This window comes from Pocillopora verrucosa, chromosome 2, assembly GCF_036669915.1.
Source record: "Pocillopora verrucosa isolate sample1 chromosome 2, ASM3666991v2, whole genome shotgun sequence".
Lineage (NCBI taxonomy): Eukaryota > Metazoa > Cnidaria > Anthozoa > Scleractinia > Pocilloporidae > Pocillopora > Pocillopora verrucosa.
The window spans coordinates 2,711,270-2,729,044 of record NC_089313.1 but is presented as its reverse complement, the minus strand read 5'-3'; the positions used below and the strand labels follow the sequence as shown (position 1 = coordinate 2,729,044).

At 39.5% G+C, this 17,775-nt stretch overlaps 2 protein-coding genes across 2 annotated transcripts; both read left to right on the top strand.

Annotated features, from left to right (window-relative positions):
• The first annotated feature begins 605 nt into the window (after window positions 1-605).
• Window positions 606-8,243, top strand: LOC131770971 (uncharacterized). Its single transcript, XM_059086716.2, has 9 exons — window positions 606-803; window positions 2,206-2,325; window positions 3,096-3,212; window positions 3,515-3,637; window positions 3,988-4,839; window positions 5,305-5,524; window positions 6,433-6,505; window positions 7,466-7,620; window positions 8,077-8,243. The coding sequence occupies exons 1-8, from the start codon at window positions 713-715 to the stop codon at window positions 7,616-7,618; spliced, it is 1,749 nt and encodes a 582-aa protein (XP_058942699.2). The 5' UTR covers window positions 606-712; the 3' UTR covers window positions 7,619-7,620; window positions 8,077-8,243.
• A 3,278-nt stretch (window positions 8,244-11,521) lies between these two features.
• On the top strand, window positions 11,522-16,610 carry LOC131770981 (uncharacterized). Its single transcript, XM_066162322.1, has 8 exons — window positions 11,522-11,561; window positions 12,388-12,507; window positions 13,420-13,548; window positions 13,969-14,253; window positions 14,342-14,561; window positions 14,849-14,921; window positions 15,826-16,108; window positions 16,567-16,610. The coding sequence occupies exons 1-8, from the start codon at window positions 11,522-11,524 to the stop codon at window positions 16,608-16,610; spliced, it is 1,194 nt and encodes a 397-aa protein (XP_066018419.1).
• The last annotated feature ends 1,165 nt before the right edge of the window (window positions 16,611-17,775 follow it).

Genomic DNA, 17,775 nt, shown 5'->3' with positions numbered 1-17,775 from the left:
GTACTTCAGCTAAAAGTTTAGTAGTGGGCAGTAAAAATTAAGTAGAAATACTTAAACAATTTAAACACCTAAAATCAAGGACGGAAATCTTTTAACGAGGAGGTCAAAGAATCAATACTGTGGAATAGCTTTCCTTTACATTTGTTTAGCTTAATTCTAAGCGGCTTGGCAAATCTCTCGCTTTTTTTATCGATAATTTCAAAGTTATTGAGTAAAGGCAAGAAAGAGGAAGATTGCTTCGCGTGATCCTTAAAAACACTCAAGGAAATTTGTTAAAAAAAATTGCATTGGTGTATATGTTAATGAAACTTTTGTGTTTTTGTTAAGTGGTTAAATATGTACTTTTAACACGCCGTTCTATTTATTTTTAAAGACAGATCACGTATTTCATGTGACGTGAAGGGAAGACAACCATTATTTTCACGCCTTTGCTTTAGACAGTTCCTGAAAAAGAGGCATTTTAGCATGAGATAAAGCACACACTTTCTTACGACCAAAACAATTAGGAAATAAACAATCTAAAAGCTTTAATTTTCCTGTTTGTATTTAAGACCACATGAAGCATTAATTTGTTTATTTTTGTATAAACTAAATATGAAATGTTTCCTTCCGATAACACCATACACTAGAATTCACGGATCTACAACACTCAGAGGAGTCTATCTGATTCAAGCGATTCAACTAACTTGGCTGCGCTTTTAAACAGTTCAGAATGCGCTCATTACCTATTGTTCTAATCCTTGTGTCATTGATCGCTTGCTCAGCGAGGCCACAACAATCTTCTCTGCGTTCCAAGCGCTCCCGTAAGTATTTTGAGGGTAATGCAGGGAAATTGCGAACGTTTACGAGTTCTGTCAGACACTCGCCATGTGCTATCGCCCAAAGTTTTGAATATATTTCTGGTTGTTTATTATTATTACTATCGAAAAGTTAAATTCTTACCTGTGAGTTTCCTTTCCATCTTCGGAAGTGTATCTCTAAGTTAATTCTGAAGCAAAAGCAGTAACAGCAATAGCAGTTGCAATTGCAGAAGCAGAAGTAGTATCACCATTGGAATAGGCTTTAACCAGAAAATATAAAGCAAAAAACAGTGACATCTCTTTACTTCAGGTACGAAAGCTACAGTCGCCCCACCATCCACCCCACCGTGACTATTTTTATCCTAAAAAATCTATCCGAATCACCCCCACGGGGAGGATTTGTCTTATCGTCAGTTTTGCCGATGGTTTAAACCTGCCGCTCGAAGGATAATAGGACATTTTGAATACAGTTTTGCGTGTATTTTAAAGCTGTTTCTGCCATTGTTCCAAAGTAGCCATATACGGTCATTGTTAATCGTTTAACAAAGCCTGCTGTAATCTGAGCTGATCCACATTTCTTGATACGAGTCTATTGAAACAAGACTTACACAGATGGAGGTTGTCTCCATTTCTACTGATATCTCTATGATAACCCTGTGGGTTCTGCTTCACCTCACCTTAAGTATCAGTCATCAAAGTGGTCAATTCATACCGTTACTGATCAAATCTGCTCCGCCAATCTTTTTCCAAAGTTTGAGGAAAAAAAAAACCAGAACCATTTATATTTCAATATGCCGTAAATTGTACAACCTTCATCGCAAAAGTGCCAACGAAAAACATTGAAACATCAAACTCAATCGACGGAAGTGAGTGAGGGCCTTTACAATGATTCCTTCACGAACGTTTGATTACAAGAGTGAGGGTATTATAGATACAGGTGTTCCAGTAAGCGTTGAACTTTTTTCAAAGTTACAGGAAAGAGGTTACATGATCCCTGCCATGAAATTTATTCTACAGTCTCACTAATGCGAAACAAAAACATCAGCCAAGCTATGTTATCTCTAATTTGTTGAAAAAAAGGTGGCATATATATGTTCAACGCTTATAGCAAAAGAAGGGGACAGGTTAAAGTGACTCGGTTTTATCAACCAAGTTGTCAATGTAAACTGGCCGCCGTAGAGAGTTTCAAAAGCTAGCGTTTTTAGCGATAGCCCTTCGTATTCGCTCTGACGAAGGACTGAAGCTTGAAACATACGGTAACCAATTTCATTTTTAATTCAGTTGATAAAGCCAAATCATCTTTTAATAACCACCCCCCCCCCCCCAACCGACGCAGCACCACAGTTTCCATAGAAACGTACACCTTTATTCAGTTAGAGTAACTGATAATTCTCATCCTAAACAGACTGCGTTGACTGGTATCAGTATTGCAGCTATTGGAGACGTCTTGGATATTGTCATCCCAACAGTTATTACTACAACTCAATGAGGATGTATTGCAAGAGGACATGCGGTCTTTGTGAAGGTGGGTTCAGCAGTATATTATATTAGGTACGAACCATTTACCTTTTGACTCTCAAGATCTGATTGTTTATTCTCCCTTCTATCTTATACACATTTCCTTCTAACGAGAATTTGGCGTTAAATCAAGGTAACAACTTCTACCTGATAAGTTTGAATATTCTCATGACCTGTTTGCTGGAGAATGTATGGATATTAAAGGGAAAAGTTTCAGGTTAATCACTTCTGGGAGTTAAGGGTTAACAGAGCCTTACACTATGCAGAGTTCTTTGTACACTCCCCAAGCAGCTACGCTACGGCCATTTTTGTAAACAATAATTATCGTTATTTCTGCGACAGAGTAGAATTACAGAAAGACCCGTGTCAAAAATGGCAGAATTAATTGTTCTTTTTCTGTATACATGCAAATTACCCCTTCTTGCCTCGTCAACAAGTCTAAAAAAAAAAATTCTGTTCAAAAGCGAACCCAACAGGGCTGTAGAGTTACCGAAAGACCTGTGTCACAAATGGCAGACTTAATTGTTTGTTTTTTGGTATACATGCAAATTACACCTTTTGGCCTCGTCAACATGTTTGAAAAAATTAAATTCTGATCAAAAACGAAGCCAACAGGGCCTATATGTAAGGACCTGAAAGAATAATAACCACACCAGCCTCTGTAAAAGGAATCGGGTGTAAAAAGGACTCATTCCAGGTTCATTTTGTTTATAGTTACATACATTAAAGTTTAAAAAAAATTCTAAACTATATTTGTGTATTCCTTCTTTGTGTTAGCATGCAGGGATAAAAATGCAAATTGCAGATATTGGGGCAGCCGAGGATACTGCCAACAAGGAAGCTATTACTATAAGTTTATGATCATCTACTGCCCGGCTACGTGCAGCGTTTGTAGTAAGTAAAACAATCTAGTGAAGGACATGGAATGGAACTAATGTCCTTATCATACAGCTTGAGGTAAAAACTCCAGGAACTGAGCCAATAGATTAAACCTATTTTGTAGAGTTCTTACAGAAAAATACGACAGATTTTATTTATTTCTTTATTTATCGATTCAATAATTATTTATACACAAAAATTTCTTTTCACCCAATATGATTTTAATGCACCGGGTATCTAGGTATTTTTAGCTGGCAGTTCTTTTAAGTCGTTTTTTTCTTTCTTGACCTTTCAATTTCGTCGTCTTCTCTCTTTAGATTGTTTACCTGACTCAACTGGATCCTGCTCGTATTGGAAAAGACTTGGTTATTGTAGCTCCGGCAGTTATTACTACCAATACATGTTACTTCATTGTCAAACATCATGCGGATTTTGTGTCAGTAAGTAGCGACGTGATCTGCTACTTCCACGTACAGGACAACTGTATAAAAATAAATTTTAGTGTACCGTGCTTCTGTTCATTCGCACATCACAAAGAGACACGTCTAACTTGACGTTTGGCACTTTTACGTTTGCACAGAAGCAGATGCTTTTGTAGACAGAAGTAATGTATAATTCATTTGACGTAACCGTACTTCCTACATAAGAACAGTTCGATGCCTTTGAGTAATTCTTCAGAAAGGAAATCCAACAATGACGCTATTTATCGTTGAGTACAAGGTCAAAGCTTCTCAGAAAACTTTGCCTGAGTTCCTATAACGTCTCTTTTCACTTAAATGGTTTATTTCAGAGCCAACTACAACACAGCCAGTCACTACAACTCCAGTGACCACTGCTGCACCAGGTACCACTGCTGCACCAGTTACCACTGCTGCGCCAGGTACCACTGCTGCACCGGGTACCACTGCTGCACCAGGCACCACGGCTGCGCCAGGCACCACCGCTGCACCAGGCACCACCGCTGCACCCGGTACCACTGTTGCACCAGGTACCACTGCCGCCCCAGGTACCACCGCTGCACCAGGCACCACTGCTGCACCAGGCACCACCGCTGCACCCGGTACCACTGCTGCACCAGGTACCACTGCCGCTCCAGGTACCACTGCTGCACCAGGTACCACTTCTGCCCCAGGTACCACTGCTGCCCCAGGTACCACTGCTGCACCAGGTACCACTGCCGCTCCAGGTACCACTGCTGCACCCGGTACCACTGCCGCACCAGGCACCACCGCTGCACCAGGTACCACTGCAGTGCCAGGCACCACTGCTGCACCAGGCACCACCGCTGCACCAGGCACCACTGCTGCACCAGGTACTACTGCCGCTCCAGGTACCACTGCTGCACCAGGCACCACTGCTGCACCAGGCACCACCGCTGTACCGGGTACCACTGCTGCACCAGGTACTACCGCTGCACCAGGTACCACTGCTGCACCAGGTACCACTGCCGCCCCAGGTACTACTGCCGCACCGGGTACCACTGCTGCTCCAGGTACCACAGCTAGCCCTGTGACCTCAGGGGAACCAAGCACCACGGATAGTCCTTCAACAACAGATTCACCCAGTACTTCTGCAAATCCTTCAACCACGAATGCGCCGATCACAACTTCACAGGTTTCGACGGCTCCTCCACCTCCCGCTGGTATTACAGATATTTTACTTCTTTAAGTTTTTCTCCCCTAGATATAAAAGTTTTATTACTGAGTTAAGTAAAAGTTTGCATGAAAATTCCAACTCACTTTTTAGCTGAAAGCACATAGACTAATTCCAAAAGGAGCATGAAAGAAGAAAATTAAGTGCAAAAATTTGAAATTTTGTGTAGGGAACTAATATAGGATGTATCTAATTTTTACACGTCTTAGGAAACTCTCCTTGTGCTAATTTAATCCAAATTGCTCCAACAAAATCATTTCATTTTAAGTTGACTTAATGAATCACCGGTAAAGTATAAACATATGGACCTTAAAATGTGCCGTATAGTTTCATCAGTTGTACCCTGCGATATGTACGCTCTTTTTTTTTTTCAGAACATGCCAAAGAAAACTGCTCTTTTTAAAGCATGCGACCTTTAAGGATAATCATTTACAATCGCTCTGAATTTTTACAGAAAATGCCTGCTTGAAGGGACACAACGACAGGCGTGCTCTGCATGGGGCAGATCCCCTGGTCTGGAATGACACTTTGGTACAACGCGCTCAGGTCTGGGCAGATCACTTAGCAGCTAACAACATTATTGAACATGATCCTAATCGCAATGGTGAAGGAGAAAACATAGCCTTTTTTCAGGGACATGACTCTGCTGATTGTGCTGATGCCTTGATTGGATGGTAGGGCAATTCTGATTTGCAAATTTACTTAACATTACATAGAAAGGCCCAAATATTCTTCTAATATTGCGTTCAATAACAATCGTTGCTTCATGCCCGTCTTCAAAAAGAAGGGGTTGCTCCAATCAGTTAGAAACATGCAGTAAATTAACAACCTTCGCAAAAAGTTTGGTAAGGCTGACCACTTCAGAATAGTCAAAACATTACGATTTAGAGTCAATAGCCCGAAACTACAATGAGTGACAAAAGCAGTTGACGTGCTTCCCCTTACTTGATGGTCGACAACCCTACAGTCGGCCTAATAAAGAGAAATGTTGTAAATATTCGTCAAAGCGTACTTCAAGTCCTCCCTTTCCCCAAAAAATGTTTCCTGAAATAAGTGAAATTCACTTTTTAACATTTTTTTTAAAAAACTAAACTAGTGAGTGGCACTCTGCGAACAGAAGTTATAAAACTTCTTTATTCTCTGACGCGTTTCGTCAAACTCCCGTAAACTTCTTCAGGTAGTTATACAAGTGAACACTAAATGCTATTACGGGGGCCAATGACCATATAGGCTTGGCCGGACTTACGAACAGGAACAGGCTAAATTGTGCAAAATTTTGAAAATTTTTCAGGCGAGGTGGGAAAAATATCGGCGGCCACGGTTTTAGCTAAAAATAGGCAATATTGAAATGTGGGAGAGGGGAAACAATGAGCGTCATATAAAAAAATTTTAAAAAGCAGTAGAGAGTGCAAAGACTTTCGCCACTTTTTGTATCTTAAATGAAATATGACATTTTAGATATATGTACATTTTGAAATGAGATTTGTTTACGTTTACTGATCTACGCTTACCTACAGAACCATTGCAGTTACTTAAAAGCAATATAAACCTCTAGAATATACCATTTTCTCCACTTCTTAAGGTATGACAATGAAGAGCCCAAATACGATTATAGCAACCCTGGATTTACATCCCAAACGGGTCACTTTACGCAGGTAAACTCCTAAGCTTACTCATAGATATCATTGTGTTCATTTGTTTTACGGAGTCCTTCCGTAATCGAATGAAATCATTTTTCTCGACGAACGAAGGGCAATCAGTACTAAATGGTAGCATTAGATATCTCAAGATATCTTATGAAAAGTTTGTCTACACAACTATTACTCTGAAATAGTTGAGGGTTTAGCAGATCCTACAGAACAATCGTCCTTGTTAATAAGACAAGGACCAGTGTCCAAATCTAAGAAACGAAAGAAAAAGGTAAAGGAATTAAGATCTATTTAGTGATAACGGTTAAAAGGCTAGGCTAATTTACTCGTATCTGATTGTGACTACAGCAGTAGACGAAAGAAAAATATTCAATCTTATAACAGCATTCAAACATTAACATTGCACACTCAATAAGGTCGTCAAAGTTTCACACCCTCCACTTTGACGTACGCACCAAACCTTCAGGGTAAACTGAGCCTATAGTCTTTCGAAGGAGAGAAACACAAGCAAAAAATGAGGGGTTTCGTATGAGGCTGGAAAGATTTTCCTGCAAAACTAATTTTATAAATCTTGAAATTGAAGGGGACGAAGCACCCTTACATGCATCCTCTGACACGCATAAAACAGGTTCCACCCTAATTGAGACAGGGGGGCTGGAACCGAGATGTGCAAACCGACCACCCTCCTCTTTCTTGTCTTGATAAAATAAATACTAACGTACCGACCTAGCCCAATCGACAACGATTCGACATTCAAACCAACCAGAATCCTGTATCTGAGCTAAACATTTTTTATCCAGTTTGTGGATCACAATACCACTCCAATAAGTTATTTCTCTTAAATCTTTCCATACGTTCTCAATTCGCGAGATATTTTAGCCCAAATCCGCGGGATGTATACCTACTCAGTTTTTCCTAGATAAACTTAAACTCCGTGTTAAAATGGCACGTATCTGCCATCCTCAGGTCGTGTGGAAGGCAACTACATCCGTTGGAGTGGCCCAAACTTCAACTGGGTCGGGACAGTCAAAAAAAATATACATTGTGGCTCGCTATTATCCGGCAGGAAACGTCAAAGGTTTCTTCAGTGAAAATGTGGGGAATAAGCTATCCCCCTGAAGGTAATCGTTCGATTAATCGACCCACCCTAGTTTAGAGAATAGAGCAGCAGCTTAATGGACGGAGAAATGGACAACCTGATGGATTAAGGAAGGAATGGGAAGATGTACGGCTGATGAAGGAAATACAAAAAAAAGTTGAGGATCGATTGAAAGATAATGCCATTGATATAATGACGATTATTGGTAATTTAATTGACTGACTCACTGATTGATTGACCGTCTTACTGACTGACTGACTGACAGACTGACAGACAGTCAGTCTGACAGACGGACAAACTGACAAACTGACGGACTGACAGACTCAATGACCGACTAATTGAATGACTCACAGACTGACCAACTGACTAACTGACTGACAGACTCAATGACTGACTAACTGACTCACTGACAGACTGACAGATTGACAGATTTATTGACTAATTCATTTATAGATAAATTTTAAATTTTTTTTTTCAGGGCCTCAGAGTCGCCGGCTCAGTGCAATCAATGGGATGAAATTCAGTGCAAAGAAAATTGAGAGTAGCTAAGTGAGGGGATGAACTTAGAATTTGGACAACTCATTCTCATGAAATTTGTATTATTAAGCGATAGATAAGGGATAAAGAAATAAAGACAGCATTTAGATCACATTCTTTGTACACTTTCAGAACTTAATTGTTTAACTCCTTTTAAGGGAGTTTGGATTCGATGGAGATATCTGTTTTGCTGTTGTTTCGACCAAATTTCAGCTCGATTTAGCAGATTATACTCCACAATTCGAAAAGTTGGTAACTGAGTAAATTTCTTCGGTTCTTTTTTTTAGTCACTTCTACTATCTGTATCGGCTTTTAGCGGGAGACGAAAACTGGCGTAAAACAGCCGGGTTGCACACATGCAGTAATTAAGTGCAAATAGGTAGTCACTAGGACGACTGGACAGGTGCAGGTGATCTTAAACCTTCACACCTTAAACTTACCTTGCAGTAGTTTAAATTGTACAGAGTAAAGGAAAAATTCCTTCTAACACGCTTGTTTCGATTCGCAAGTTAATCACTAAGTGACCTTAAAGAAGAAATTCGTCCTTTTATGACTTATTGATCATTGGAAATATTCAAATGAATGCAGCTACGAGTCGAGTGACCTTCCAAGGAGAAAACTACACGCTTCCCTTGAACCAAAGCAAATTAATTACTTATCAGAATTTTTTTTTTAATGGGGTCTCCAAAGGAACACAGATTGCATGGCCATGTTGTGTTATGACTTGTTTATTACTTTCTTTCTCATTGTTGCATTTCCCACCACAGATTTTTTAATGGAATCAAAGTTTTCGCAGAATTTCCCACTTGCGTTACTGAGAATTCCGCACACCCTGGTTCAGTAATCGTGGACTGCATACTTTTACTTGATTCAGGTGTTAATGTCGACAATTCAGCATTACACGTACTGTTCCACGATCTATCTATCAGTAGTACAATCTAGTCTTAAGGTTGCAAAAATTGCTACATTTATTAGCACATGAAATCCACGTAATTCCGTGTGGAATTCAAGACTTGCTCACGTTCTACAACGATTCGTGCACTAATTTCCAATCAAACATAGCTTTCCTTAACAATCCTGCTGCTATGTTCCTACGCGCTTAACGCCCTGGAAAAACGTAATTAGATAAGTTACTGTTCGCAGAGCTAATTTGATTATCCTACGTCGCTTCTTATTACCTACTACTTTAATTGTGACGGTAACACTGTACTTTGACGGTAACGAAATTACAACTTACTTGATACGCAATCAAATTTATAATAAATCAAGGAAATAAATCAAGTTATTGTTGATAATCTTGAACGAAAGCTGCCTTGTCATTTTTCAATGAAGTCGTCGTGCCAGTAATTCCCACGGGCAAAATTACTTGAAATTAAAAAGAGTAAAAAAGGCTCAACCTTGCTAAAAGTATAATAATTTCATCGATGGCGAAAGTTTTTTTAAGGAGGGCTAATATCATTGCTTTGGCGTCGTACAATTTATGAAAAAACATGTGAAATTAATTCATAATTTTACTAGTCCCCATGCGATTACTACACTAAAAATATCACATTCCTAGGGTCGATTAGCTATTGCCAGAAGTAGGGTTCTTCTACATTTCTTGGCTAGCAGACCCACACGCACAATATACACATTGATTTGAGTGATACTGTGAACTTGATACTGTTATATTCCTATTTTTTTCCAAAATGTAAACAAGTTATCGTGATTATTTTCCGGGAGTTCAGGAATTGGGAGTCAAGTGCAACTCTCGAATTTTCCCAGTCCTTGTCAGACTCTCGTATTGTAGAGGCGAGCAGAAAACGCTAGGAAGCCACAATTGTTCACCACCCTTATCATTCGACATCAGCATGTCGCAAACTTCTTCATGTTGCGAAGGCCTCAGGAGGTCCTTCATACACGAAATATCCCTTCGTAAATCGCCGGCCGGCTAGTAAGACCTTCCGCGAAGTACGCGAGCTGCCTGTACACCAGAGGCGATGAGAATCTGCTCACAGACTATTCGATGGTCCCTTTTAACAAAGGGCCTGGTAAAGGCTAGAATTTGCCATCATATGTTTCACCCCCGCAATAAAGCTGAAGGTGTCAGAAATTAAGTTTCATGTGCGAACCAATTCGTGGTTTCGACACACCCAACCCCTGACTGAGTATCGTGAATATTACCACTCGCAATAAACCACGGCACGATCATTCTGTGAAGTGTATATCCGCGAACAACATGCGTCTCATACTCCTCGTGACGACTCTTTTCATTCTTCTTGCTTTTTGCAAGGGAAAGACACGACGAACAATGAAATCTTGTCGAGGAAGCGTCAAAGTTAACAAGCGTTCTGTTACTGGTTGGTGATGTTTTGGTTTTTTGTTATCTGTTGCTAATTTTGGTGTGATATTTGGCGTACGTTCGTCTTCCATTTTATCAGCGGCAATGCAGAATGCAGATAACAAGGAACTCTGTACATAAAAAAAACGTTCGACCTCTTTTTCCATTTGTGCCTTTTATCCATTTTCTCTCTTGGATCCTAGCACGTCAATCGGCGTAGACATATATTGTATAAACACAACTTGATGTCTTATGATCACACAGAAGAAAAATGTAGAAAATATATGCTGATTTTTGAAACAATGTAGTTTAAAGACCTTCATGGTACTCGAAAAGATTAATCTATATCAAAGGCAAGGATATAGTTGGTCATGTTATGAAATGCGTTGCGTTTTTGAGCTTATTGCGGGCTTGGTGCGATTATCAAAGTCGAGTTATATGATGCGATTGTAGTTGTTAGACATAAGAGCATTGTATGGCCAGGGATGTACTTAGACAACATCCAGAATGTGAATCATGTATTTTTAAGTTTACATTCGTAAATATCTGCACTACAGAAGAAGACAACTCGAATTCAAAGCCCCTGGTGAGTATCATAATCACATGCAGGCGGGGTTAATTACATTCTTTGGCTTGAAACAAAGCAGCGATAGTTGTGAAAGTTGTATGCAGTGATCGTGAAAAAAATTTTACCGTGATCTGCCCAATACGTATTACAGCTTTCACATCTGCGAGCAAAAACAAGAGAGTGAGAGGAACAGAGAGAAATCATAGCTAGCTAATTAAAGAAAAAATTACAGCCAAAATTTAGTTAAGAATGTGTTCTGATTAAAGATCTAATGAATATCGTTGAGATTATCGATGCAAGAGATCAAATAATTTGACATATATTTAATTTATTACCTGCATGCTTTTTTTAACTGATTAAAAAATAAGTAAGTTTTATAGTTCAGCCCACACTTCGTCCAAATCCACAGATAAGGTATGCGCCTCTTCGGATCACCAGAACTGCTGGTACTGGAGCGGTTTGGGATATTGCAATCCAAGCAAGTCCTTTTACAAGACGATGGTACTTAAGTGTAAGGGAGCGTGTAACTTGTGTGGAGGTGAGTTAAAAATAAAGCACTGAAAATCGTGCCTGATCTCTTTTCTTTCTGTTTGTAATATTTTAAAATAGGGTTTATTAGAAAGTTTTTCGGCGCTGTTACAGTGTTTCTTGTGAAATAGCCTCGACACATCGCCCTTTCATCGGAAATAAAAACACCTCAATCTCGCACCTTACCGAGTTTTAAAAGTTTAACATCATTGACACCACGCGTAATTGTTGAGGACATTTGTCCAAGTTTTGTCGATGTTTCATTCAAATGATGATCATTCAAATTAGGTGGAAAGCAAGCATTTTTCCATCCCATGCGATGATCTGCTACTTGCTGCTCACTTCTGCCCAAAATTTGTGGGGTTCATCTCCCACTCGATGGCAGCTGAGCGGAGGATGCGTTTTGGGGGAAATTGCGCAATTCACATGGAACAACTCTTATCTACAGGGAGCGTGAGTCAAACTGAGGCCATCGCCTGATACCTGAAAATTGTCAGAACACTTGAAATAAAGCATATTCCAGTTCTGTTTCGAGTTTGAGTTCGACTGAGAAGGACTTCGTGCTGGACTTGGAGTCACGTTTCGAGTCAACAATTTGCCAGGCTCCTCAATTTGCTTAATCCGTTTTTAAAAAGGCAAACAATTACGCCATCGCTCTATAATAAATTTTTCCTAACCTCGTTCCCATGCAAAATAAGTAGCATTGTGCATTTTATCCGGATACCGCCTTTGGAGGGGGTTCGTTGATTTTTGGTCATGTCACAACGGGTATTGACAGGAATACAAAGGGGGAAGGCAGGCTATTTGTTTCTTATTTTATTTTTGTTTCTTCACAGACAAGAACTGCCCCGACCATGTTCATTGCCATTCCTGGAAACAAAGAGGTTTTTGTCGACCTGAAGGGCCATATTACTCCTACATGAAGGCGTACTGTCCAGCCACCTGCGAGCTATGTGGTATGTAGAGATGCTTTGTTTTGATGTAACGCTGGAAGAGGAAGCGAATTGATCAGCGACGCGAAGGTTCGGGTCGTGTTACGCAACCCGACCCAGACCTCCTCGCTTTTTCCACTCCTACGCGTTCCATTGCACCATTTACATGTCGCACTTCGTTTTACTGACCTAAACCCTTTAACTCCCATAAGTGATTATCATGTAACTTCTCCCCATAACAACCTCATATTATCCAGCCAACAGGTAATGAGAATACTCAAACTTATCAGGTAGAGGTGGGTAGTCTTGATCTGGCGACAAATTCTTCGAACTTATTTACAAGGAAATGTGTAGCAGCTAGAGAGGAGAATTAACAATCAGATCTTGGGAGTTAAAGGGTTAACGTCTAATTTTTACGAGGGTCAGTTTTGAACTAACTTATAGTTAGAACGAACGAATATCAAAGCAAGACTGAGAAATACTGTAATAGCCAAGGGATATTGAAAATAATGGCATCGACTCGTAAGGGCCTTACCTTCCCATGCATGCGACTGTTTAATTTAATTTTCAGCAACACCATCGTGCAGTAACCTTGAAACATTTACTGTCTAACATTAGGCTTTCCATCAGGCTTCTCGAAGTTATTTTGTGTTATTGAACAAATTAATTTTAATATCGGCTCTGAGAGCAGCTTGTTTACTATTTGCTTTTAGGTTTTGTTGATTAGTTTAGGTCTCTTTCTTTTGGTTTTAGACTATGAATAGTCACCCATTTTCTGTGAAGTCCGCGGCACATGTCAAAATAAATAGTTACAAAAAAATTGATGTTAGCGTGCCGCGACGGACTTTTCCGAAGAATGCTCTTAGTCTATTTGGTTTTTGTAAAATATTCTATTTGACGAATGAATCAGTGTTTTGTAATTTACTACACTAATAGGTTGCGTTCCTGAGCCAAATAATGATCCATCCTGCGCTTTCTTGGCGAAAGCCGGTTATTGTAACCCTAAACATCGATTCTATGGCTATATGATGAACAACTGTCAACATTCCTGCGGTTTTTGTCCCGGTAGGTTAATGAGGAGGTTAAAATTTAGAACGACGCAGAGAAATAACGAGATGAAGTGTAATTAAGCTCAGAAAAGTACCTGATTTTCTTACGCTGGTGTTGATAGCCTTAGTCTGTTGCGTACATATGAAAATACCACGATCGGTCTTTCGAGGCGACTTTCTTTAACCTCTAAGCAGGCTGAAGCCCTTACTAACAAATGAACTGCTTCGTAAAAATAATCAAAAGGAAATGTGGGATATGAAGTTATCTTAAATGTGTTATTTCTCCTTTGATCAAAAACGACGAAACAGACTGTTATGTTTGTAGGCCTTTCTTAAAGCAGCATCAACATACCTGCGATGTTCAATTTATCTACAACAACAAGTCGTGACAATTATGTGTGTTATGTTTCCTTTCTCTTTTAAATCTTGTTTTTAGGATCATCAAAGACTGAACCAACAACGTCTACAACGTCTGCTTCGTCAACGACCGCTGAACTATCTACAACGCCTAGTCCTTCAACCACAGGTGTACCATCCACGACGTCTAGTCTTTCAACCACAAGTGCACCATCTACGACATCTAGTCCTTCAACCACAGGTGCACCATCTACGAAGTCTGGCCTTTCGACCACTGGTGCACCATCTACGACGTCTGATGTTTCAACCACAGGTGAACAATCTACTTCGTCATCAAACACTACCGCTGCTTTGACAGCTGAAGGTATCACAAAAATTGTCATTCTTCTTACACATTTTTCTTTGTTTACGGAAATCTCGAATTTAAAATTATTTTAATGGTTTATTTACAGTTAATGCTTGCTTAAAAGTACACAACGAAAGGCGTGCTCTTCATGGTGCAAGTCCGCTGGTCTGGGATGATACACTGAGAGAGCATGCGCAGGCTTGGGCCGATCACCTGGCTGAGACTGGCAAAATTCGTCATGACCCAAACCGAGACGAGGAAGGAGAAAACATAGCTTGGTTTAAAGGATACAGAACTGCAGGTTGTGAAGATGCACTGATGGAATGGTAGGCTGTCTATTAAGTCCTGTATCGATTAAATTTCAATACCCCTTGACGAAAGTGTAAATTCAAAACATTTCGTACTCGATCGACTTCTTGAGTTTATCATTTTTACATTTATGCGTCAAGTACTCTTCTGCTTTTTTAACAACTCACTTCCACAGCAGCTACCTTCACTAAACGAATGCTTAAGAAATGTCTTTGCATGGTTCCACAAGGCAAAACAATGTTTCAAGTTAAAACTTGACTCTGTTCTGTGATTCGTTCCTTCTCTTTCTCTCTCTCCTTGTAAGGTACGACAGAGAGGAACCAAAGTATGATTATAGGAACCCTGGATTTTCTCCTGAAACGGGCCAATTTACCCAGGTAATTGAAATAAATCTTACAAACAGGTCACTATAGAAACCAGATTTGAATTGATTGTCAAAGGTAACCTGTATTTTGATTGGTCTAAATATTTCTGCTACCTTCTCAATCAATCAGATGCAAAACCAGAATTAATCAAACTTATAACAAAATTCTCGAATACGATTCGTTATCACCGGCCCGATTTAAGCACTAATAGGATAGTGTACGCGTCATGCTTGTAGTTGGACAGTGTAATGGCACAGTTGAAATGTCATGTCTGTGTAAGTGGACGGTGCGTGCACTGTTTTTGCGCATTTTGCCGTACCGAGTTATCTATTGTTTTTTTATGAAAACGTATCACCGATCTCTAGTTGCTTTCTCAAATTTTTTCCAAGTTTCCTATTACCATTAGTAATTGCCACTTAGTCCTTGCGTTTTCAGCGTTCCAGGATGTTTTCACTTTGCTGGAATTTACTTCGAGTCGAGGTCACACATGTTATTGGTTTTGATTTACGACAGTCAAAGGAAAAGCGCTCCATCCAATCACTAATAAATTTGCACTGAAAAGATTGAATAACAAGGATTTAACGACAATCAGCAGCAAAAAGGGCCAGTACTCCTTTTGTATTATTCATTCTAGTAAAAAGAATCAAGTTAAGTTAAAATCAAAGAAAATGCAATAAAGAAGCCTGAGACGAATTAATGTTTCGACAGAATATAAACTCGTACCCCCACCCCCACCCCCACCCCCCAGCCCGCATACTGAGTGAGCGCGACTACCAACTATAAAACAAAACCACAATTTGAAATAGAAGCAAATGTTTTAGATTGTTCTTCGTTCCTGTAATACATTCTAATCATAACTATCAAAAACAAAACCACTGGATTACTAATGCAAATGTTTTAAAAACCCCTGTCATAGGTTGTATGGAAGGACACCAGAGCAGTAGGAGTCGCTCAAGCCTCCAGAGGTTCAGGTTTTTCAAAACAGATCTTTATCGTGGCTCGTTACAGCCCTTCAGGAAACTTCATTTTGAGAAGGTTTAAAGAAAATGTGGTCGAGAGACGAAACCAGCCAAATACCACGCCTAGCTGGAAACGTTCATCCACCAGAGGCTCAAAGAAAACACCTGACACCTTAGTCACCAGGAAAGCAGTAACATCAATACAGCCTTCGGCCCCTACCACATCTCTTACAGTTGAAGGTAAGACGGTTACGAAACGTTGATTATATCATATGTTGAATTATAAGCGCGTATTGATTGATTCTTTTCTATGATCTATTGGAGGACTGACGCCTAGATGACATCACCGCGAACAATATTTTGCTTTTTTATCACAAAAAAAAAAATAGATTCTATGTTGCTGGGGGTCTGCATTGCAGTGATAAATCACAGAAGACGCCAAAATGTGGTAAGAAAATCAGTGATACACTCGGCTGCGCTCTGTATGCCACTTTCTTGTGTTCTTACCACGCTTTGATCTCTATGATCTGTTACTGTACAGACGCACGGCAACATGAAATCTATTTATTAAGCTGCACCTATGTAAACCATACTTCGACCTCTTCAAACCGACTCTCCTTTCTTCTCCCATCTGAGCATCTGAAAGACGTTTTAACGCTTCAAATCAGGTCATAATAATAATAATGGTTTATTAACAGTGTACCATCTAGAGGCTCTTCACCTGTTAAAAACTACAATATAAAATGAAAAATTGCAATATACTACAAAAAAAAACAAACAAAAAACAAACAAAAGCAAAAAAAAGTATGAAGTCTACAATATAAAAAGCAATAACATTGGACTATGAAAGGATAATGTATGAAAATGTAACATATATTGGTAATAGTAATGAAACCCTATATGCAATTTACAAACTATTTACAAATGTCATTCTGATTTCATTCTGATTTCGTGAGATACTAGCACGATAAGTGACATATACGTTCCAACTAAATGAGAAATTCATCCTCCTTGCTAAAAAGCAACCTCAGCTGAAACGAGATACGAATATAGCGTTTCGATTACCAAGAGCATTTTTCATACTGTCCTGTCGTGCCGGACTGAACTTCCTAAGGTGGAAAAGTTATCATTTTTAGAATAATTATAGCTGATTTGTATGATATGTATATATTTATTTAACAGTAAAAGCTTGCTTAAAAGCACACAACGAAAGGCGCGCGCTTCATGGAGCGAGTCCGCTGGTCTGGGATGACACGCTAGTAGAGCATGCGCAGGTCTGGGCAGATTACCTGGCTGCGACTGGTAAAATTCATTATGACCCAAACCGAGACGGCGAAGGAGAGAACATAGCTTGGTTTAAAGGATACAAAACTGCAGATTGTGAAGATGCTTTGGTAGGCTGGTAAGCGTAACGTCCTTTATCCATTGAATTTCAGTCCCTTTCGAAATTTTAAAACAGGTTGTACTCAATGTTCATCACGAAACTTTTCATTTCTAGATTAATGCATCCAGTAAACTTTTCTGGTTAACAGCTCACTACTACAGCAATTTCTTCCATTGAATGAATGCTAAATGAATCTTCTTCGCATGGTACCACATATAAGATTATCTAATCTTATCAGTTGACTCCAAGCTATGATACCTTCCATCTCTCTCTCTCTCCTTGCAAGGTACGACAGAGAGGAACCTTTGTACAATTATGAAAAGCCTGAATTTTCTCCCGGAACGGGCCATTTTACCCAGGTAATTTTTTGCCGAATCTTACACAAATAGTACAATATAAGACGGATTTTAACTGAGGTTCGAAGGGAATCTGGGATTATATTGGTTTTACTTTATTTCGCCTTGTGATTGGACTAAAAAAAACTCGCGCCACCATTCTAAACAGATGCAAGACCAATTGTTTG

Coding starts and splice junctions, on each gene's coding strand:
- LOC131770971 (XM_059086716.2), top strand. CDS start 713: ATGCGCTCATTACCTATTGTTCTAATCCTTGTGTCATTGATCGCTTGC. Junction 804..2,205: donor TCTGCGTTCCAAGCGCTCCC/GTAAGTATTTTG, acceptor CATCCTAAACAG/ACTGCGTTGACTGGTATCAG. Junction 6,506..7,465: donor AAACGGGTCACTTTACGCAG/GTAAACTCCTAA, acceptor TGCCATCCTCAG/GTCGTGTGGAAGGCAACTAC.
- LOC131770981 (XM_066162322.1), top strand. CDS start 11,522: ATGGTACTTAAGTGTAAGGGAGCGTGTAACTTGTGTGGAG. Junction 14,254..14,341: donor CGCTGCTTTGACAGCTGAAG/GTATCACAAAAA, acceptor GTTTATTTACAG/TTAATGCTTGCTTAAAAGTA. Junction 16,109..16,566: donor CACATCTCTTACAGTTGAAG/GTAAGACGGTTA, acceptor GTTTATTAACAG/TGTACCATCTAGAGGCTCTT.